At 47.9% G+C, this 23,378-nt stretch overlaps 1 protein-coding gene across 2 annotated transcripts in view; it reads left to right on the top strand.

Moving 5' to 3' along the window:
- Window positions 1–23,036, top strand: part of LOC119975512 (lactosylceramide 4-alpha-galactosyltransferase-like) — an 87,727-nt gene extending 64,691 nt beyond the window's left edge. For both annotated transcript variants that reach the window (XM_038815288.1, XM_038815287.1), the window contains exons 2-3: window positions 16,260–16,710; window positions 20,694–23,036. In XM_038815288.1, the coding sequence (XP_038671216.1) occupies window positions 16,294–16,710; window positions 20,694–21,317 (1,041 nt within the window). In that variant the 5' untranslated portion in view covers window positions 16,260–16,293 and the 3' untranslated portion in view covers window positions 21,318–23,036. The remainder of the gene's footprint in view (window positions 1–16,259; window positions 16,711–20,693) is intronic.
- Window positions 23,037–23,378: the final 342 nt, after the last annotated feature.

The following is a 23,378-nucleotide window of genomic DNA, read 5'->3' as shown; positions in this document are numbered from 1 at the left end:
GAGGGCCGGGAAAGAGGAACTTTCGGGTGGTCTGTGACCTGCACGTCTGCGCCAGATACCCGGGCAGTGTACGCGACTCGTATGTATTGGCGCAGTCTTACATCCCCGGCATGTTCAAGAGACACCTCCTCCCCTGGCTGAGGGGCTGGTTGCTGGGCGACGGGTTACCCGTTGCGGTCGTGGCTGATGACGCCGATACATAGGCCACAGACTGACGCGGAGAACGGCTACATCCATGCCCATGCAGCGACCAGGGGTGTGATAGAGAGGTGCTTTGAGCTGCTAAAAATGCGTTTCGGGTGCCTGGACTACTCTGGAGGGGCCCTCCAGTACCAGCTAGATAGGGTCGGCTGCATCGTTGCGGTGTGCTGCGTCCTGCACAACATAGCCCAGCAGAGGGGTGATGTGCCGCAGGCAGAGAAGGGGGGAGTGGAGGAGCAGCAGGACGAGGCGCAGACCTCCCCAGATGAGGAGGATGGGGGCAATGGTCAGGACAGACGGGCTGGACATGGACGGGAGGCTGCCCACCATTACCGGCTGGGCCAGCGGGCACGGGACAGGCAGATAGCCACCCGGTTCACTGACTAGGCGGGGGCGTGGGAATCGCTGAGTATGGGCACTGACCACACACCACGGCACCAGCCGACCACCGTCACCCACCACCAACACCCTCACCCACCCACCACCAACCACACTCACCCCACCCGCATGCACACCACCCCTCCATCCATCTGCGGCAGAAGGGTTGCCGGTGGACGCGTGTCTATTGCAGGCGATAGAGAAGAATGAGGACGACCCGCTCTGCGGAGAGCTCCTGGCTAGACAATGTCTGACCCATGGCCACAGTACCACCCTCCACCCGGACCATCACTGCATGCGGCCGTGACACTGCAGCGCATGGTTCCATCCTCTGCCCGGGGGGATGGTGAGGGCGACCGGGGGGAGGGGCGGGCCCACTCACCTGGGGCCGATGTAATACCACCCTCACAAACCCACACTGGCGCTCAACGTGGGGGAGGGGGGATATGGGGGATTATGGAGAGGGGATATGGGGAGGGGGGATTTTGGGGAGGGGAGATGTGGGGGATAAGGGGGAGGTGGAATATGAGTTAAGGGGAAGGGCCGTGGGGGGGTCTCACTTGGTGGCTACATGCCGGCCTGCGGTTGTGCATATATTGGCAGAGGTGCGCAGCACATTAGGGTTAGTGTGAGGATTGGGTTCGGGTTGGGGCTAGGGCTAGGGTTGCGGTTAGAGTTAGGGTTAGATGCACCTGGGGGTGTGCAGCACATCGGGGGATGGGGGGGGGGGTTACTCGCCCTGGCTGCCCTGATGAGTCATTCACCTTCTTGTGGCACTTGGCGCCTGTCCTCGGTGTCACAGCCACAGCGCTGACGGCCTCTGCCACCTCCCTCCACAGGCGCCCGGCTGAGGCGTGGAGCAACCCTGCAGCCGTGTCCGGGGTACAGGGCCTCCCTCCTCTGCCCTACTGCGTCCATGAGCACCTCGATGTCGCGCTCCTGGAACATCAGAGCTGTGCAGCAGGCGGCCATCTTGTCAGGTCTCCGGTGGGCTGGCGTCTTTTGTGCCGTGACGCCGCGCGGAGTTATTGATGCCGCGTGTCCGCGGCGGGTGACGCTATTGCGAATGGCGTCCCGCAGCTACTGGCCTATTCCGGGCCGGAGACTTTGCGCCGTTTGGCGGAGGGCCCGACGCCGGAGTGATCCGTGCCGTTTTTCGCACCGGTTTCCGGAAATCGTGCCGATTAGGGGAGAATCCCGCCCCAGATCTGGAAAACTGTTGACAGTACCTTTGACTTGAAGTAGAACTCTTCTAATCTTCTCAGAATGGTTCCATCAGAAGTTCTGATCAGATAAGATCTTGATAAGAATTTCCTAATTACGTGAGCTTTGCCAGACCAACCTCCTCAAGGAAGTCTGAATCTAACTATATCATCATCAGATAGAGTAGACAGTCTTTCGAATGATCAAAATATCTTTTTTGACTCATTTTCTTTTGTTGCCTTCTTTTAAAAAGATTTTGTTGTTCTTGATCAGGAAAGTGTAATTGAGGTAATGTGGAGTCTGCACGTCCTCCCCGTGTGTGCGTGGGTTTCCACCGGGTGCTCCGGTTTCCTCCCACAGTCCAAAGATGTACGGGTTAGGGGGATTGGCCATGCTAAATTGCCCGTAGTGTCCTTAAAAGTAAGGTTAAGGGTGTGGGGGGTTGTTGGGTTACGGGTATAGGGTGGATACGTGGGTTTGAGTAGGGTGATCATTGCTCGGCACAACATCGAGGGCCGAAGGGCCTGTTCTGTGCTGTACTGTTCTATGTTCTATGTTATTCTCAACATGCTGTTGTACAACATTTGAGATGGAGATAAGCCTGTTGATAGAGGAAATGTTCTGTAATTGAGTAAAGCAAAGAAAAAATCAGAATCAGATTCTTTAGATTTGCTAAGTATTTGTTTCATGATGTGAACACCTCTGCTTTTCCATTTGATTGCGGAAAGTGTGGGCTTGAAGTAACATGTTGAAAATTGTATTTCAGTGAGAAATTATGCCTTGAGAAACATAGATTACATAGATATAGAATTTACAGTGCAGAAGGAGGCCATTCGGCCCATCGAGTCTGCACCGGCTCTTGGAAAGAGCACCCTACCCCCTATCCAAGGTCAACACCTCCACCCTATCCCCATTACACAGTAACTCCACACAACACTAAGGGCAATTTTGGATACTAAGGGCAATTTATCATGGCCAATCCACCTAACCCGCACATCTTTGGACTGTGGGAGGAAACCGGAGCACCCGGAGGAAACGCATGCACACACGGGGAGGACGTGCAGACTCCGCACAGACAGTGACCCAAGCCGGAATCGAACCTGGGACCCTGGAGCTGTGAAGCGATTGTGCTATCCACAAGGCTACCGTGCTGCCCCAAGGGCCATTGTCAGACATTAATATACTGGGAAAGCCACGTCTGGCAAAAATCTTCTTGCATGCCTTTATGACATTGTTGGATGTGATGTCGTTCAGTTTCACTATCTCAGGAAAATTGGAAAAATAGTCAATGACTACAAGATAGTCTTTTCCAAAATAGTGAAAAAGATCAGCACCAACCTTGATGCATGATGATGTCACTAGATCATGTGGTTGCAGTAGTTCTTTGCATTGCTGATTTGATGGGATTGACATGTTGAACACAACAACATCATGTTTGCAGTATCATTGTTGATACCAGGCCAATAGATAGACTGGCACGCCTTTTACATTTCTCAATGCCTAGATGACGCTCATGTAATCTCAACAGCATGACAGAACGCATGCTTTGTGGAATTACAATGCAATCTTCTCTCAGCAGTACACTATCTACAATAGTCAGCTCTGACTGAATGGATTGATATTGTGGACAATTGCCTTCGGGCCATACTTCGTGAAGATGTTTCGTAATTTTCATCAACGTGGTATCTTTCTGTGTTTCAATGCGAATTTGATGAAATTTGACATCTGATACAGGTTCTTTGAATAGCTGCAAATGTGAATCAACATCATTGATGGATTCTTCTTGGAGAATGTCTGTGTTGACTGACCTAGATAAAGTATCAGCAATTGCTAATGCTTTACCTGGTGTATACTTCAGTGTGAAATCGTATCTTCTCAATTTCATCAATAAACGTTGAAATCTGGGAGTCATGTCATTTAAGTTTTGTTGTATGATGTGTACTAGTGGACGACGGTCAGTTTCCACTGTGAATTTGGGTCGACCATATATGTAGTCGTGGAATTTGGAAATGCCCGTGACTAACCCTAGACACTCCTTTTCGATTTGGGCTTACCTACACACAGTGTCAGTCATCAATCTTGACGCAGAAGCAATAGGAACCCAATTATCAAAACCGTGCTGTTGCAGTAAAACAGCACCAATGCCATTTTTACTTGCATCAGTTGAAATTTTGGTTGGTTTTGTAGGATCAAAGAATGGTAAGCCTGGAGCTTGTATCAATTGTTGTTTCAAATCAGTCCATTCTGCAGTATGTTTGTCAGTCCAGATGAATTCTGTGTTCTTTCTGATCAATTGACGTGGAGCATTATTCTCGTGGATAGATTTGAAATGAACTTTCCTAGAAAGTTGGCTAATCCGAGAAAGCGTAAGACAGCTGTCTTATCTTTGGGAATTTGCACTGCCTTGATAGCTTGCACTTTGTCTTGATCTGGTTTAATGCCTTCAGCCGTTATATTGTCACCTGGGAATGTTGAAGATGAGGCGGCAAACATACACTTGGCCTTGTTTAACTTTAAACTATAGTTGTCAATTTTTTGAAAAGCCTCCTGAAGATGCTTGATGTGCTCTTCAGGTGTTGTTGACCAAACGATTATGTTGTCAACATAAATCTGATCTCCTTCTATGTTCTTGGTCATCTGTTCCATTGTTCTGTGAAAAATTTCAGAAGCAGATATGATACCAAAAGGCATCCTATTAAAACAGTACCTTCCAAAAGGTGTTTTAAAAGTACAAGGAAGTTTGCTTCCCAGTCTTCTAACTGCATCTGCCAAAACCCTTGAGACTCATGAAGCTTGGTAAATATTTTAGCATTTGCCATCTCAGCAGTGATATCTTATTTCTTTGATAATGGATAATACTCTCTCTTGATACTTTTATTGAGATCTTTTGGTTCCACACAGATTCTTGTTTTCCCTGTAGGTTTCTTGACACAGACTAGGGAGCTTACCCAGTCAGTAGGTTGAGTAACCTTAGACATTATTCCTTAAATTTGAAGTGTTGACAATTCAGCTTTCAGTCGATGTTTAAGTGGAGCAGGAACACGTCTCGGTGGATGGATTTGGCATCCCTTTTCAGTTGGATTTTGTACTGAAAAGGTAATGTGCCCATACCTTGAAAAACATTTGGGTATTGCTGGAAGAGTTGCTGAACATCATCATTGAGTGCACTTGATTGACAGGTATTCATGAAAATTCTCTGTATGAGTTGCAAATCTTTGCATGCTTGTGCTCCAAGTAATGATGAACGAATATCATTGATAATCTTGAACCTTACTTGTTGAATGTCTCTGTGACACTTGGGTAGCTGAATCCATGTGAAAAAATGGGCTTGCCATTGAAATCACGCAATGAGCATTCTTACCGGGTGGACGTGCCCCTGCACTTCAGCGTTTCCCTTTGTTAGGGGGCATCCAATATGGCCAGGGTCGCAGCTCTCACCATAGGGCTGGGCCCCAGCGCTCTGGGGTTTCCCTTTGTCCAGGGGGCACCCAACATGGCCGCCAGATTTTGTGTTCGCCACGTGGCTGCGCCCCTTCACTTTGGTATTTTTCTTTTCTCCAGCCATCTGGCTCTCTCTCTCTCTTCACACTGCTGTTCCTTACTCTGAGATTGCTCTCCCCTCCCCCTCTCCTGCTCTTGTGCTCTCGCCGGCTCTGGTCTGCCTCCAGTTTCAGGTTTAGGTTTAATTTTGTTTGTCTGTCCGATTTTGTTTATGTTTTGTGGTAAGGTCCCCCCCCACCAGGGTGGCCGTGGACTAGGTCTGCAGCCGCCACTCCGAACTCCCGCCGGGTGGAACCATGAGCGAACCACGCCGGCAAAAACTCGGCCAGTTGTCAGCGGAGAATGGCCGCATGGGCCTCATTCAATGGCCCCCGACCGGCACTGCGTCTACCGTGCGCGACTAGCGGTGATTCTCCGAGAATCGCAGGAAAGCTTTGGACTCGATCGTGGGGCTCGATTTTGGAACGCAGACTTGGAGAATCCCGTCCAGGATTCCTGTCTTCCTTGGCCGCAGTGGTGATGCCAGAGGACTGGAGAATTGTGAATGTTACACACTTGTTCAAAAAGGTGTGCAAGGATAAACCGGCAACTACAGACCATTCAGTTTGACTTCAGTAGTAGTCAAACGCTTGGAAAGTATCGTATGGGCCAAAATCGGAAGTCACTTGGACAAGTGCAGGATAATTAAGGAAAGTCATCATAGAGTCATTGGAGGAAAAGCGGCCGAGGGGCGTCAATACTGCCCCTGACGCCGGCTGCCCTATTCGCCGGCGCCGTTTTTCGGGGGCCGGTGGGATTCCCGCCACGCCAGTCAGGGATTGTTGACAGCCTCCCCCCTCCCCGGCGATTCTCCAGGCCCCGATGGGCCGAGTGTCCGTCCAGTTTTGACCAGACCCGCCGGCATGAATTACTCGACTCATGCATGGCGGGGCCTGGCAGGTAAATGTGCGGGGGCAGTTCTGGGAGGGGCGCGGGGGGGGTGGGGGGGGGGGGGGGGGGAGAAGGAAGAGAGAAAATCGGCCCGGGGGGGGATCCGACCCGGGGGGGGCCATAGTGGCCTGGCACGCGATTGGGGCCGACCGATCCTGCAGCCGTGCTGTTTCCGTGGGAGCCTTCTTTCCTCCGCGCCGGGCCCCTGTAGGGCTCCGCCATATTGCCCGGGGGCCGGCGCGGTGAGGAGAACCCCCGCGCATGCGTGAGATCATGCCGGGCGTTCCGCGCATGCGCGAACTTGTGCCGGCCCTTTGGTGCCGGCTGGAGCGGCGCCAACCGCTCCAGCGTTAAACTGGCCCCCAAAAGTTTGGAGAATTCCTCACTTTCGGGGGCTGTGGACTGAGTCCCCAGAAGGGAGAATCCCGCCCATCACGTTTGACTAACTTGCTCGAGTTTTTTGATGAGGTAACAGAGAATGTTGAAAAAGGCAATGCTGTTATTGTTCTACATGTGGATTTTGAAAAGGCATTTGATAGTGCCACACAACAAACTTTTGAGCAAAATTCTAGCTCATGGAATAAAATGGAAAATAGTCACTTGAATAAGAAATTGGCTGAGTAACAGGAAACAGAGAGTAGTGATAAAAAACTTGTTTTTCAGATTGGAAGAAGGTTTGTCGTGGAGTCCCCAGGTGTCAGTATTGGGACCCTTGTACTTACTGATGTATATAAATGACCCAGACTGTGGTGTGCAGGGCATGATTTCAAAATTTTCAGAAGATATGCAAATTGGAAATGTTGTCAGTTGTGATGAGGATAGTCTTGAAATTCAAAAGGACATGGACATGTCGATGGATTGGGTAAACAAATGGCAGATGAAGTTTAATGCCTGGAGGCCCGCCATGGATCATGTATACCCGTAACAGGGGCAACCCCAGCCTTGCCTCTCCCGCCGACCCCTCCATAACCCACTGACCATAGAGACCTGCAGGTGGTGGGCAGCGGCTGGGGGCGGGGGGGGGTTAGCTGAAAATAAAGAATATTCAAGGTCACTGGGTACAGCAGGGGAGTGGAACTAGGTAGAATGCTCTTTCAGAGAGACAGTACAGACTCAATTAGTCAAATGGCCTCCTTTTGCACTGGAAAGATTCTGTGATTCTGTGACTGACGCATGACCCGATCGAGGTCTTTAAGAATATTCCATAGAATCCCTGAAATGTCGAAGGAGGCCATTTGGCCCATCGAGTCTGCACCGACCCTCTAGAAGAGGACCACTCCCTCACCCTATTCCCTGAACCGCACCTAACCACCATCTTTGGACACTAAGGGGCAATATAACATGGCCAATCCACCTACTCTGCATGTCTTTGGACTTGGAGGAAAGCGGAGCACCTGGAGGTAACCTACATAGGTACTGGGAGGATGTATAAACTCCACACAGTCACCCTAGGCCAGAATCAAACCCGGGTCCCTGGTGCTGTGAGGCAACAGTGCTAACCACTGTGCCACCCTGAACAAATCAGAAGATTGCCATCTGGAACAAAGTTCCCCTTCCTGTTGCAGTTCAGTGTCTGTAGCTCAGCCTGCAGATCACTGCCTCTGCAGAAACCTTGGGCAGGATTCTCCAATAATGGGGCTATGCCACCACGCCCGCGAAAAAACACGCACAGATCACTCTGGACTTACCTAGAGGATGTCCAGGGTGATTCTCCTACCTGAAGGGGACTAGCAGGGCCCTGGAGTGCTCCTCGCAGCTTTGGCTGCCGATACGGGGCCATGCACTTCCGGTCGGGGGTCCGCGCATGCGCATGGTGGCGGCCTATGGTGACCGCCCCGTACGACATGGCCGACCCACACTGCGGACTGGCACCGTAAAGGTAGGCTGCCCCCAGATCGTGCATGCCCGCGGATCAGTGGCCCCTGATCGGTAGCCTGACCGTCCTAGAACCAGCCACCCACCCTTCCCCCAGGTGAATGATCCCCGCCCCCCCCCCCACCAGGGCTGCTGGGGACTGAGTCCGCAGCCACCACGCCGAGTTCATGACGGTTAGAACCATGAAAGAACCATGCCGGCGGGAACACGGCCAGCTGCACTCAGTGAATCGCCGCGGGGGCCTCTTTCAATGGCCCTCAACCGACACCACATCGACCGCACACGCGTGATTGTTCGTGATTTGGGAGCGGCGTCGGACCCGTTCTCCGTCCCCATGCGAAACCCAATTTTGGCTCGGAGAATCCCGTTCCTTGGCTGTGGATCACACTGGCTTCAACACTGACCTCATACTGAAGCTGCAACACATTACCTGCATTCCTTATTGCATTTTAATTACTTAATTGATTTATTAATTGACGCCTGTTCTCACATTTACTGAACTGATTAAAACCTTAGTAATATATGAATCTTACCACTTAAAACTGAAATACAACAGGATACGCACCTTCTGCTTGCACCTTCTGAATTAAAGTAAAGTAAGTAAAGTTACCATAGTCCCAGATGACCAGAGGCAACTTTCCCCTTTAAGAGGGAGAGCTGACGGTGGTGATTTAACCTGAGAGGGGCAAGGTTGAGAAGACAGAGTCTTCATGAATAACCTTAGCTGGTACGGATCTTAATTTATGATGAGGTAGCTACTTAAGAATTTTAATTAAAAATGTCTAATTTCCAGCTATTTACACCCGCACCCTAATAGCAGTGAACTACTCTAGCTATTTACAGACATTCCCTAACAGTAGTTACGCACCAACCAATCGACCCACAGCTGTCACTGATTTTTTTCAAACTCTGTCACCGCATGCCAGCTCCTGAAGGCCCCGAGTCTCACTCTCTATTTATTCACTCATCACTTTAGGTGCACCCTCGCCTGTACGATCTCTCTCTGTTTCCTGCAGGTAAGCAATGTGAACGTTTTGTGATATCTGCATTCCTCCAATTCTGGCGTCAGGCACAACCTCTATTTTTAAATTGCTGCATCATTGGCTGCTGTATGCTCCAGAATTCCCTCCTTAAACTTTGACACCTCTCTGCCTCTCCCAGTTCCTTTTAGGGTTTCCTCCGGGTGCTCCGGTTTCCCCCCACAGTCCCAAGCTGTGCAGTTTTGGTGGATTGGCCACACTAAATTGCCCTTAGCGTCTGAAAAGGTTAGGTAGGGGTTTCTGGGTTTCAGGGATAGGGTGGTGTGGGCTAAGGTAGGGTGCTCTTTCCAAGAGCCGGTGCAGACTTTAAAAGTTTTTTAGATTACCCAATTATTTTTTCCAATTAAGGGGCAATTTAGCGTGGCCAATCCACCTACACATTTTTGGATTGTGGGAGTGAAACCCACGCAGGCACGGGGAGAATGTGCAAACTCCACACAGACCGTGACCCAGAGCCGGGATCGAACCTCGGACCTCAGCGCCGTGAGGCAGCTGTGCTAACCACTAGGCCACCGTGCTGTCCTGGGCTGGTGCAGACTTGATGGGCTGAATGGCCTGCACTGTAAATGCGATGTCTATGACTCCTTAAAATTTAACCCTTTGATCGATATTTTGCCCTGATATTCTGTTATGTGGCTTAGTGTCAAATGGTCTTAGGGTCTTGCGATGTTTTACAATCTTAAGGATGCTGTATTAAGGGTGGTACCGTAGCACAGTGGTTAGCACTGCTGCTTCAGCGCCAGGGACTCTGGTTCGATTCCCGGCTTGGATCACTGTCTGTGCGGAGTCTGTACGTTCTACGCGTGTCTGTGTTGGTTTCCTCCAGGCACTCCGGTTTCCTCCCACAAGTCCAGAAAGATTATCATAGAATTTACAGTGCAGAAGGAGGCCATTCGGCCCATCGAGTCTGCACCGGCTCTTGGAAAGAGCACCCTACCCAAGGTCAACACCTCCATCCTCATAACCCAGTAACCCCACCCAACACTAAGGGCAATTTTGGATGCTAAGGGCAATTTATCATGGCCAATCCACCTAACCTGCACATCTTTGGACTGTGAGAGGAAACCGGCGCACCCGGAGGAAACCCACGCACACACGGGGAGGATGTGCAGACTCCGCACAGACAGTGACCCAAGCCGGAATCGAACCTGGGACCCTGGAGCTGTGAAGCAATTGTGCTATCCACAATGCTACCGTGCTGCCCAAGATTTTGAGGATTGGCCATGATAAATTGCCCTTAGTGTCCAAAATTTCCCTTAGTGTTGGGTGGGGTTGCTGGGGTGAATTGGATATACTGAATTCTCCCTCACTGTACCCGAGCACACGCTGGAATGTGACTAGGAGACTTCATTGCAGTGTTAATTTAAGCCTACTTGTGACAATAAAGATTATAATTATTATTATTAATGTAATTTGTTGAAGCCTCAATTCCTGAATATGGAACATATTGGCCACATCCTGACATACGAAAGGTAGAAGGTCAAAGAGTGTAATTAACCCATTCCTTGAGTTAAATGCCAGACTGTGATGTTCCAGTGTCTAATGCCACAGGGGGATTGTTTTAACCCCCTGGTAAATTCAGTCACAGTCACTCAGTTCAAAATTCCTAGTTGAGGCAAAGAGATGGGTTAGAACATAGAACATAGAACAGCACAGAACAGGCCCTTCGGCCCTCAATGTTCGAGCCATGATCACCCTACTCAAACCCACGTATCCACCCTATACCCGGAACCCAACAACCCCCCCTTAACCATACTTTTTTTATTAGGACACTACGGGCAATTTAGCATGGCCAATCCACCTAACCCGCACATCTTTGGACTGTGGGAGGAAACCGGAGCACCCGGAGGAAACCCACGCACACAGGGGGAGGACGTGCAGACTCCACACAGACAGTGACCCAGCCGGGAATCGAACCTGGGACCCTGGAGCTGTGAAGCATTTATGCTAACCACCATGCTACCCTGCTGCCCCCTTCAGCGCCAGGGACTCTGGTTCGATTCCCGGCTTGGGTGGGTTGTGACACCATCAACGTGTCCGACCATCCGAATTAAAATATGCAAAATTGAAATGGGTGGGGAATCTGCACCCTGAAATGTGTGTAGAAAGGGAGTTTTTCAGAAAATTTGGACGAGCTTCCTGAAATAGTCCTGCCGATCGAAAGGGCTAATGCCCAAAACTGTTGCTTCACCCTTTCCCTCGTTCCTGAAGCTGAGTTAAAGAGGCTGACTCATCCTCCAGAGGATTAACGCTTCATTTGATATGTTGACTCGTCTGTTATTTCAAACGCTTCCAGTTACAAGCCTCCCCTCGCAGCTGAGTGAGAGCAAAATGAACCCTGTTGACCTGAAAGAGAATGCTCGTGGATCAGAGGGTGGGTGTTGTGAGCGTCGAGGGACCCTGTGTGTTCATGTCGAGGGGAATTGACAATAGAACTATAGGCAACTTGGGAAAGCTACAAACCAAGTGACCGAGTTCACTGTCGCAGCTCAAGCAAAGGCACCTGTGAGCTAAATTTGAACTGTAAATTAATTCTATCTCCAAAACACAGGCATTTGTTATGTAACCAAACATCATGCGGTCAAACTTCCAGGATGATATTCAATACAAGCTGGAAATCCTCCTAAGCAGGGTTTGTAAAGAACAGAAATCAAGAATCATCAGAATGGAAGAAAATATGAGGGAATATTGTAATCAGAAATGTTAGCAGAGGGAAAGGAGAGAGATAAGATTGTATGTGTGTGCGTGTTTGCCGACACACCAGTCTGCCTTTGCATACAGGATCAGAATGACAGGACTTTTACAGTGCAGAATGTGGCCATTTGGCCCATCGAGTCTGCACTGGTTCTCTGAAAGAGAATTCTAGTCCCACTCCCCAACCGTATGCCCATAACTTTGCCTGTCCTTTCTTTTCAGATAACAATCCAATTTCCTTTAGAATACCTCAATCGAGTCTGCCTCCGCCCCCCTCTTAGAAAGTTCATTCTGTGTGAAAAGGATTTTTCCTAACATTGCTTTCACTTTTTGACGATTATTTTGGATCTGTGCCCTTCAGTTCTTGATGCTCCCTTGAGACGAAACAATTTCTCACTATTTACCCTGTCCATACCTCTCAGGAGCTTGAATACCTCCATCAAGCCACCTCTCAGTCTTCCTTTCTCAAAGGAAACAGTCTCAACCTCCAATCTATCTTCACAGCTCCAGCTCTTATCCCTGGAATCATTCTTGTGAATCTCCTCTGTACTCTCTCCAATGTCTTCACATTCTTTCTCCTGTATAGCGCCCATAACTGAACACCGTACAACAGCTGAGCTCCAACTGCTGTCTTGTACAATTTCAACATGACCTCTTTGCATCCACACATTTATTTCTATGATTTCTGCTTCCCACCTATGACTTAGAGGATGTGATTCAACGGCCTTGTCGCACCTGTCTTGGTGTCAGAACAAGGCCCTTGAATCTTGCGAGATGCCTCTTTCATGTTTCAAGATGTTCAAACTTGACGGAGTCTTGAGAGACTCTGGGTGAGATCCAGATATGCACATAATGGCTAATTTAAGTATGCATTCGCCGGATTCTCACGATGCCCGGGATTCACCAACCGCGCCTGGGAGACCGCGCCAGGGTGCCCTTTAGTACTGGTCCACACAAACATAGACCAGTTGGAACGGCACCTGGGAGGGTCGCCAAGGTCATTGGAAATCTCCGCAGGTCGGGAATTGGGCAGTGTTTACCCATATTTAATGTGAATAAATCATTTATAGCTTTAGCTACAAGTGTTCTTGTAATATAAATCATGCATCTTCCCTGACACCCACCCACGTTGCCATGCACACCCCTGTCACACAGTCACCCTACCACACCATGCACCTGGCCTGTCATGCACCTGCCCTGCCTGCACCTCCCCTGGCATGCATTGCCAAGCCACATATTGCTCTGCCAAGAAAACCGCAGACTTGAACCTTTAACAATTTACCTGAGTATAGCAGCTACTGTTCTGAAAGGACAGGGTGTCCTCCCTTCCATATCTTCTTGTACTCCTCCCCGAGAGAGACTTCACTTAGCTTCCATGTTTTAGCCGGGATCAGAAGATGTGACTGAAATAAATCCTGAGGGTTGGGTCGCAGGAATCTTCATGAGCAGCATTAATCCGGTCAGCGTTTGCACTAACCTTAAAGTCTTGGCCATTGTAAATAGTTGAGATCAATGCCAATGAGCCAAGCTATAAAAATGCTCTGACCTTCCATTTCCTTGTATGCCTCTATTAATTCCCTAGTCTCATCCTCTAAGGGACCAGTGTTTACCTGAACTATTCTCTTCCTTTTTTTCCTTTGTTGACATCTCACTGTGTTTTTATATTTCTTGCCAGTTTACTCGCCCATTCTTATTCCTCCTTCAGTTTTAGTCATTCTTTGCTGGTTTCTAAAATGTTCCCAATATTCTGCGCTAACATTCAACTTCATGGCATTGTATATTCATCCTGGAATGAAGAACTTGTCGTATGAGGAATGTTTAAGGACTCTGGGTCTATACTCGTTGGAGTTTAGAAGGATGAGGAGGGATCTTATTGAAACTCACAGGATACTGCGAGGCTTTGATAGAGTGGACATGGAGAGGATGTTTCCACTTGTAGGAAAAACTACAACCAGAGGACACAATCTCAGACTAAAGGGACGATCCTTTAAAACATAGATGAGGAGGAATTTCTGCAGCCAGAGGGTGGCGAATCTGTGGAACTCTTTGCCACAGAAGGCTGTGGAGGCCAATTCACTGAGTGTCTTTAAGACAGAGATGGATAGGTTCTTGATTAATAAGGGGATCAGGGGTTATGGGGAGAAAGCAGGAGAATGGGGATGAGAAATATCAGCCTTGATTGAATGGTGGAGCGGACCCGATGGGCCGAGTGACCTAAATCTGCTCCTATGTCTTATGGTCTTATTTTGTTTTACAATTTGATACCATTGTTCACTTCTCCAGTTAGCCACAGGTGATGCATTCTTCTCAATAGGATATGCCTTTTGTTGAGAATTATGAAGTATCTCCTTAAATGTCTGCCACGGCTTCTCTACCATCTTACCTTTTAACTATTTTCCCAGTCTACCCTAACCAAAAATAGTCTCAGACCTATGTAATGGCCTTTATTTAATTTTAAGACTAGTTTAAGCCCAGGCTTCTCACCCTCCAATTGAATGTGAAATTTTATCATGTTATGATCCCTCTTGCCTCGAGGATCCTTTTCTATGAAATCAATAATTCATCCTATTTCATTACATTCAACTTGACAGATGTACATGATTATTGCAGTACCTTTCTTACAAGGCCCCATTACATTTGGATTTATCCTCTATCCTACATTGTTGCTGCTGTCAAGCGCCTATTAACTGCCCTCACAGGTAACTTATTTCCCTGTCTGTCTTATTGGCACCCAAACTGATTCTACAAGAGGAATAATCAGCTCTCATTGCCGGAGGGTGTGTCTTGTGGCGTGAGCAGAAAATATGACAAAAAGTCCAAAACTGGATTTAATGTCATCGTTCCCCCTGTCAATGGTGGGTTGCATTTCCCATTGCTACCTGCCGGGAATCTAATTTCAATACATTAGAATCTGCTCATTAAAATCATCCCCCCACACTGGTGTGCATGTGTTTCATAACAATACATAAGCAGTGCGTACCTGGCGAACTGCAAGTCTCCTGGGACTTTGAGGTTCGCTGGCTTCATTTGATTTGGGCAGCACTCACGGTCATCAGCTCCAGGCTGCTCAAGCAGCACCATATCACTTTTAGGGGAGCTCACTGGAAAGTCTCCACCTACCAGACCAGTGGTAAGACAAAGTTGGCTTTGTAGTGACAGTAGGGCTTCCTGAGGAAGGGGAAGAAGTGGCCTCAAGATGATAAGGGCTGTGGGAACAGTCTCCAGAGGAGATAAGGTCTCCTCTGATACTGAAGCAGTCCATGTCCACTTGCAGCAAGACCTGGACAACATCCAGGCTTGGGCTGACAATTGGCCAGTAATATTCATGTCACACAAGTGCCAGACAATGAACATGTACAACATAAGGGAATCTCACCATTGCCCCTTGATATTTAATGGCATGACCACTGCTGACTCTTCTTAAGGGCAATTCGGGGTGGACAATAAATGCTATCCCTGCCAGCGAAGCCCACATCCCCTCAAATGAATAGAAAAAAGAAAAGATGGAGATGTGAGGGTGTGTGTGACTTAAGCTGGCAGTGAGTGAGTGTGTGTGGACTGGCAAGTGAGTGAGTTGAGAGTGAAGAGATGGTTCACTTTCGCTGGCTGCACGGATTGTCAACTTCTTGTGTACAATGTTGGCACTGACCACCGCTGCCGCCACTTCCCAAGGCGCAGTGTTGAGATTGATGGACCTGCAGCCAGAGCAAAGGTAGAGGACATCACAACATCGCAAAAGCAGAGAGCTGTGCTGTTCTTGGATTCTGGGGCCATGTCTTCAGTGGAAGAGTCCTTTGATTGGGAATGCATTGGGAACTGTGCGCATGGCTGCAGTTTATATACGGCATCCAGATTGAGGAAACGGTGAGATAACGATGTGGCGAGTGCATCGGAGATCGCCCGCCAGTGAGAAGGCATGTTTCCCGAGACTACATAATTTATGAGGTGGGAAAGGGATGGCACTGTGCAAAATCGTGCCACTGCCGGTGGCAGATAAAAGCTTGTTTCCCATGCCCATTGCCCCACTTTAGCGTAATTCTGGGATGATTATGCCCTGTCTCTTGATTTTCCGCACCAAGGTCACTTCCCACTACTGTATTGATCTCACCCTTCATTAACAGAGCTGCCCCACCTCCTTTTCATTTCTTTGTATTTTGAATGAGTTGATACCTCCATTAAATAAAGCAGAGCGAAATGTTCTGGGAATGCATTGATTTTATCTGTTAACATTACATGTGGTCATTTTGATGTTTTTAGCTGTTGGCATTACTGTGACTGTTCCACAACGTAATAAGGCTTTTGAATCTTGGGTTCTGAGGTTTTGAGTTACGTGATTTTTTTTTCATTTAGAGCTTTTTATAATGTAATTTTCCAGAAAGTAAAATAGCCTGAGGTTTTTCTTCTTGATAAATCATTCCTTAATCTTTTTTGTTTCAGGGAAACATTTGAGGAAAATTCTCAGCTCAAGGTGATGAAGAAGCTTCAGAAAGTTCTTCTGGCTCTCCTTGTTCTCCTAGTTTTCATTATTTATTTTCTTCAACATGTTTCCCTCAGCTGTTATTTTCTGACCTGCTATTCAAAGGATGAGTTCCCTTCAGATCTTGATGACACAAACATAATGAAAGCTCCTGGGATTATGTTTGTGGAGACCACAGACACCGTGGAGCCCTCGGCACTTGCTGTCTGCTCAGTGGAATCGGCTAGTCTGAGAAACCCGGACAAACATGTTTATTACTTCCTGAAAGGATTCAGTGGGGAATTGTCGCATTATCCACGCTCTCGACATAAAGCCATTCACGTGCTCGCATCATTGAAAAACGTGACCATTTCTCCTCTGAGTCTAAAAACACTATTTCAGGAGACCCCTCTGAGCAGTTGGTATGAGCAGGTAAGGAGGTATGGTATACATTTCATAAATGTCAGTCATGCTCAGTGGGAAACACTCAGGTTTGCATTCACAAGCCCCCATTTCAGAAATTTAACTACAGACTGAACTGATGTTCCAGTGCAGCAGGGTAGCATGGTGGTTAGCATAAATGCTTCACAGCTCCAGGGTCCCAGGTTCGATTCCCGGCTGGGTCACTGTCTGTGTGGAGTCTGCACGTCCTCCCCCTGTGTGCGTGGGTTTCCTCCGGGTGCTCCGGTTTCCTCCCACAGTCCAAAGATGTGCGGGTTAGGTGGATTGGCCATGCTAAATTGCCCGTAGTGTCCTAATAAAAGTAAGGTTAAGGGGGGGGGTTGTTGGGTTACGGGTATAGGGTGGATACGTGGGTTTGAGTAGGGTGATCATGGCTCGGCACAACATTGAGGGCCGAAGGGCCTGTTCTGTGCTATACTGTTCTATGTTCTATGCAGTACCGAGGGTTTGCTGCAGTGTTGTAGGTACAGTCACGCATATCAGATGTTAAACCAAAGCCCTGTATACCGTCTCGGGGAGATAGAAAATATCCCATGACATAAGTTTCATGAACAGTGGAGTATTGCTGGTGCGAGGGCAGCACGGTGGTGCAGTGGTTAGTGCTGCTGCCCTCACGACGCCGAGATCCCAGGTTCGATCCCGGCTCTGGGTCACTGTCCATGCGGAGTTAGCACATTCTCCCAGTATTTGCGTGGGTTTCCCTCCCACAACACAAAGATGTGCAGGGTAGGTGAATTAGCCACGCTAAATTGCCGCTTAATTGGAATAAATGAATTGGGCACTCTAAATTTAAAAAAAAAAAGAATGTATTCCTGATGCTGGGAAAATGCAGTTCTGCATTCCTCACTGAACCAGTCTTTGTCCCCAGGTTTGATGTTAGCGTGAGGTATCTGCTGGACCATAGGTTGACCAAATAACATTCTGTTGATGGTCCACAGAATTGAAACATTTAATTCTCTTTCTCTCTGTCAACCAGAGTAAGCCCAGCATTTATTATTTTTATTTTGGGTTTCTTGTATCAGCAGTGATTTGCTCGATCCCTGTAACAGGTTATCAGCAAAATGTCTGTTGGAGGCGTCGAGTTTCATGTTTTTATTCAGTCACAGGACGTGGATGTCACTGGTAAAGCCAGTATTTACTGCCAACTGCTCCCTGCAGATGGTGAGAACCTTCTTGAACAATGGATTTCATGGAGGAGTGGTTACCCCCCTCCAAGGTACCTGCCTCCACTGGCTATGGAAGTTCCAACTGGACTTTATGTTGATCAGGCCGCTAATTGCCTGGACGGGACTTCACCACACCCTCTTGTTCATTGCGCATCTCTAATTTTGCTTGGACTGAGTGACCTGAAGACAGTTAAAGTCAACCATATTGCTGTGGGTTTGGCATATGTAGTCATATGTAGGCCAAACCAGGTAAGGATGACATATTTCATTCCAGAAAAGACATTAGTGACACAGGATTTCCAGTTATCAAGGCTGGCCTAATATAAATTGCGATTGTTTGAAATTTGGAATTTTTGGATTTGTGAAAGTTAGAAAGATTCGGCAGCATGCCCCTTAACAATAGTCAAGGAAAACATTGAAGACAAAACCAACCGGGGAGAGGTTATTTTATATCTTGTGTTGTGTATAAGACAGGGTTAATTATCAATTACGTCGTGAGGGATCCTCTTTAATTTTAAATTCTCCAGTCCTCTGCAAACACCCATGGAACCATAGAAAGGTTACAGCACAGAAGGACGCCATTCAGCCCATCTTGTCCATGCCAGCCCAAGGCCACCAGGTGCCTTTTCCAATCACATCTTCCTGCACCGGGTCCATAGCTCTGTAGCTTACAACATATCTAAGGTGGATTTAAAGATGAACTCAAGAGCGTCTGCAATTTACACCCTTACTTCCCTCAGTAACCAGACGTATCCCAACTGGACAAGTCACTGTTTTCATTTTGATCATACCAACTGTTTGAGCACTCCTCTATATCTATTTTTTCCCTACCTAATTCCTCCACTACATAATAATAATCACTTATTGTTGCAAGTAGGCTTCAATGAAGTCACTGAAAAAACCCTAGTTGCCACATTCCGGCACCTGTTCGGCGAGGCCAGTACAGGAATTTAACCCGCACTGCTGGCCTCGTTCTGCATTGCAAGCCAGCTGTTTAGCCCACTGTGCTAAACCAGCCCCGACAACCTCTTCTGCATTTCAAGCCAGCTGTTTAGCCCACTGTGCTAAACCAGCCCCGACAACCTCTTCCGCATTGCAAGCCAGCTGTTTAGCCCACTGTGCTAAACCAGCCCCGACAACCTCTTCCGCATTGCAAGGGGTTTATTTCCAAGATGCTGCTCAAGTAGGATGCAATGGTGAACTCCACAAAACGCTCCAATAATGTCTTTGTGAAGCAGGTGACGTCACACCAGCCAGTGGTGTTACTCTGATACGTAACATCCTCTTTTCCTTTTCTTCTCACATTTACTAAGTTCACGATCTGGACTCTCCTCCGGTGGGATTCTCTGTTGCACCGGCAGCCTACCCACGCCCCACAGGTTTCTGAGCGGCGTGGGGTGACCACAATGGGAAACCCCATTGGCAGGTGCCAGGAAAGGAGAATCCCATGCTGGCGTGGGCATGCCGCACGGGAAATACGCGACTGGCATACTGGAGAATTCCCCCCCCCCCAAACACACCATGTGTGTGGGTCAAGTTCCTTTGTCCACATTGCGGAGCCTGGAGAAAATGTCCCTAATTTCCCAGGACCAATGGAACTGGTTTTAGTATGTACAAAGCCAGTGCACTGAACATCTCCCTCCTTCAATCAGATCGATAGGGGCAACAAAGGGAAAATTGAATAATGCTATTTCTTATTTAAAAACCCATTATTAATTCAACATGCTCGTGTGTTCCATGACTCAAACTATCTCATCTGGTATTCCAAATAGCTACTGGACAAAATATGAGAAGCTAACAACATAGAAAGCTCTTTGCTCAATCCATTCTCAGGTGGCACAGTGGTTAGCACTGCTGCCTCACAGCTCCAGGGACGCTGATTCAATTCCAGCCTTGGGTGACTATCTGCGTGGAGTTTGCACTTTCTCCCCTTATCTGCATGGGTTTCCTCCGGGTGCTCCGGTTTCCTCACACTGTCCAAAGATATGCAGGTTAGGTGGATTGGTCATGATAAAAAGTGCCGCATAGTGTGCAGGTTAGGTGGGGTCATAGGGATAGGGTGGGTAAGTGCGTCTAAAACAGGGTTCTCTTTCAGAGGGTCGGTGCAGACTTGATAGACCAAATGGCCTCCCACTGAAGGAATTCCACTGGTTCCTTAGGGACAGATATCCTTCCCCAACAGACAGTGACATAGCGGGAACATCACTCCGCTAGTGATCCAGAGGCCCAGGCTACTGTTCTGAGTCTGGAGACATGGGTTCAAATCCCACAATGGGAGCTGGTGAACAAAACCTGAAATTGAAAGCCGTTTCAGTAACAGTGGCAATGAAATTATCATTGGGTGTGGTAAAAACCCATCTGGTTCACTAATGTCCTTTTGGGGAAGTAAATCTACCGTCCTTACCTCGTAAAGCATACATGTATCTCCAGATTCACAGCAATCTGGTTGACTCTTAACTGTCTTCTGAAATGGCCCTAACAAGCCTAACTCAGCTCAAAGAAAATTAAGGATGGCAACATATTTTGGTCTCACCAGTGACACCCACATCCTGTCAAAAAAACACGGTCATATCATATACAATGGCTGAACTCTTATTACTCAAAAGAGGAGTTGGGTGCTTCAGGATAAGAGTGGGATAAAGGAAGAAAATTAGAAAACTAACAAGTGGCATTGGCATGGGCCTAGTTGTGATGTGTTTGTTCTTCAGAGTCGTTGAGTTCAACAGACAATAATCAAGCAAGAGGTAATGTTAAGGAATGAACCAGGTTGTTTTCTGTACATTTCAGGTCGATCCGTTTTGGGAAAAGTATTGGATCCATGTGTTGTCTGACGCCTGTCGGATAGCACTGCTCTGGAATTACGGAGGAATCTACCTGGACACGGATATCATATCGCTGAAGCCTTTGGCGTTCCGAAACTTCATCTGTGCTGAAGGATACGAGGCAGCTAATGGTGCAGCACTGGGATTTGAGAAGCATCATCAGTTTATCTGGGACTGCATGGAAGACTACGTCAGAAACTATGATGGAGGCACTTGGGGTTCCCAAGGCCCGGCTTTGGTGAGCAGGGTTTTAAAACGGTGGTGTCAATCTAATGAACTCGGACCATTTTTCAATTTGGAATGTAAAGGCATTTCCTATCTGCCGCCCAAACATTTCTATCCAATTTCATACACGGAATGGGAAAGTTACTTCCAACACTGGAGAAAGTCGGACATTAAATCGTTTTTTGCGGAGACAAAAGGGGTACATGTCTGGAATTACAAAAACGTTGGGCAGCAGAAGCAAGTCATTGCAGGAAGTGGAACATTAATAGAACATTTCTTCTCAAATTATTGCCCCACAACCTACAAATCTCTGGTCAAAGGCGCCAATCAGGGACAGCACTTTCAGGAACTTCTTGAGGACTGAATATGAACTGAGCAATGGAGAAAGGGGGGCTGTGCTGTGCACCCCCCCATCCCCCCCCCCAAACACCCCTCAAAGCCCACCCCACATTCACGCCTCATTCTGATTTTCAAGCCCCAGCCTCCATTTCAATTTGGTCACTCGCCAGGCTGAGGCCTCAGGATCTGGCTAGCTCAGTGGAGCTCCTGGATGTGGAGATTGTGGGGGTTTTCTGGTGTCAGTGGATCAGATCACTTTTGTGGTCACTCCTGCTGCTCTTTTCCCAGAGTAATAATTTGACATCTTTTGTTGGGTCTCTATTCTTCCATCTCCCGTGGAGCTGTCCGAAGTGGGCTCCATGCCAGCTCAGACTAGTTCCCACCTAAATTGACAATTGGGGTGCTATTTACCTCTTGGGGCCTTGATTTCCATATCAAAAGGGGTGCATTACCTGAAATAGGCAGGTACTTTGGACACCTGTTTGTAGTTTTCTTGGCAGCAGCTATATTGCCAGTATTAATGGGATTGGTAGGTGACTGACCTCATTTTCAGACCACTGGCTCTCATTAATACCAGACCAGGTCAGTGTACCTCGACCTTACTGACTGTTACCACAAAGGCCTTAAATCATAAAATCTCTTATTGATACGGGCAAGAGCATTTTGATATATTATCTACATTACAAACCCTGTATTGGGGTGTCACAGCAGACGATGACTGCACTGTGCTCATAGACCATCTTCAATGTATTGTTGATCCCTGATCCAATAGTATCGGTGCCTGTGTTTAGCTGGTGGTCTGTACGGAGGAGTGCAGCTCCCTTCCCTCTACAAAAAGTTGACCTTCCTGTTTAGATGGAATTCTACAAGTTGTGGTGACCTGCCTGCATTTCATCAAAATGGTGTTCCTTCAAGTGTCCAGCCAGGTGGTTGAGCTGTGAAATGCATCAGCTCCTCAAGTCTGATCCGGCAGACATGCATGTCCCCCAGTTGTAGGTGCTCGTCAACAATACCAAGCATCCCATTGCTCATTAGTTTTTCCTTCCTTTAATTCAGTAGCAGTGAAACTGGTTATAATCACCTTTGACTTGAATCTGGGCCCTCCCATGAATGTAGAGCATGGTGCTCCACATAGCAGTGCCTTCTCAAACTGGGGCAATCTGTAGAATTTTAGCATTTTAGTCCTGGTTAAAATTTGACCTCAACCAACCTCAAACCTGCCACTTTCCGTGAGGAACCAATCCATGCTCAGGATGTATGGCTCTCATTGAAATATTTTAATAAGGGAGTGTTCCGAAGTGTTTTATTTTCTGTGATCCAGCTTTATATTGACCGGACGCATTTTGCAGCTTGAAGGGGGCATGGACTAAAAGATTGAACAGGCAACTGCCTTTCCAGCACTGCTTGTGGGCTAGGAAGAGGAGGAGTGCCCCCCCCTACCCCCATCGCCAACCGCTACAAGCTGCCCTGTTAATCTCCCCATTGATCAGACTCCTCCACCTCCGCTTCTTGACCAATCTTGCTGACCCCTAATATATCATCCTGGGCTATCCAATGTCTCAAAATTTATGACCCATGTTCTCACCAGCCCGCCTTGTTGCATTCATGTGTATCTCAAACATAGCCACACTACCAGAAGGATGTGGAGACTTTGGAGAGGATACAGAAGAGGATTACCAGGATGTTGCCTGGTATGGAGGGCATTAGCTATGAGGAGAGGTTGGATAAACTTATTCTCACTGGAATGGAGGAGGTTGAGGGGCGACCTGATAGAAGTCTACAAAATTATTAGAAGTCTACAAAATTATGAGAGGCATGGACAGAGTGGATAGTCAAAAGTTTTATCCCAGGGTGGAAGTTTCAATTACTAGGGGACATAGGTTTAAGGTGCGAGGGGCAAAGTTTAGAGGAGTTGTGCGAGGGGTGGTTTTTACACTGAGTGTAGTAGGTGCCTGGAACTCGCTGCCAGATGAGGTAGTGGAAGCAGGTGTGATCGTGACTTTTAAGGCGATGCGGTGGCGCAATGGTTAGCACTGCTGCCTCACGTCGCCGAGATCCCAGGTGCGATCCCAGCTCTGGGTCACTG

The sequence above is a fragment of the Scyliorhinus canicula genome, chromosome 13 (genome assembly GCF_902713615.1).
Source record: "Scyliorhinus canicula chromosome 13, sScyCan1.1, whole genome shotgun sequence".
In the NCBI taxonomy this organism is placed as follows: domain Eukaryota; kingdom Metazoa; phylum Chordata; class Chondrichthyes; order Carcharhiniformes; family Scyliorhinidae; genus Scyliorhinus; species Scyliorhinus canicula.
Note: the sequence above shows the minus strand (reverse complement) of the source record. Positions and strands in the feature narration are given on the sequence as shown.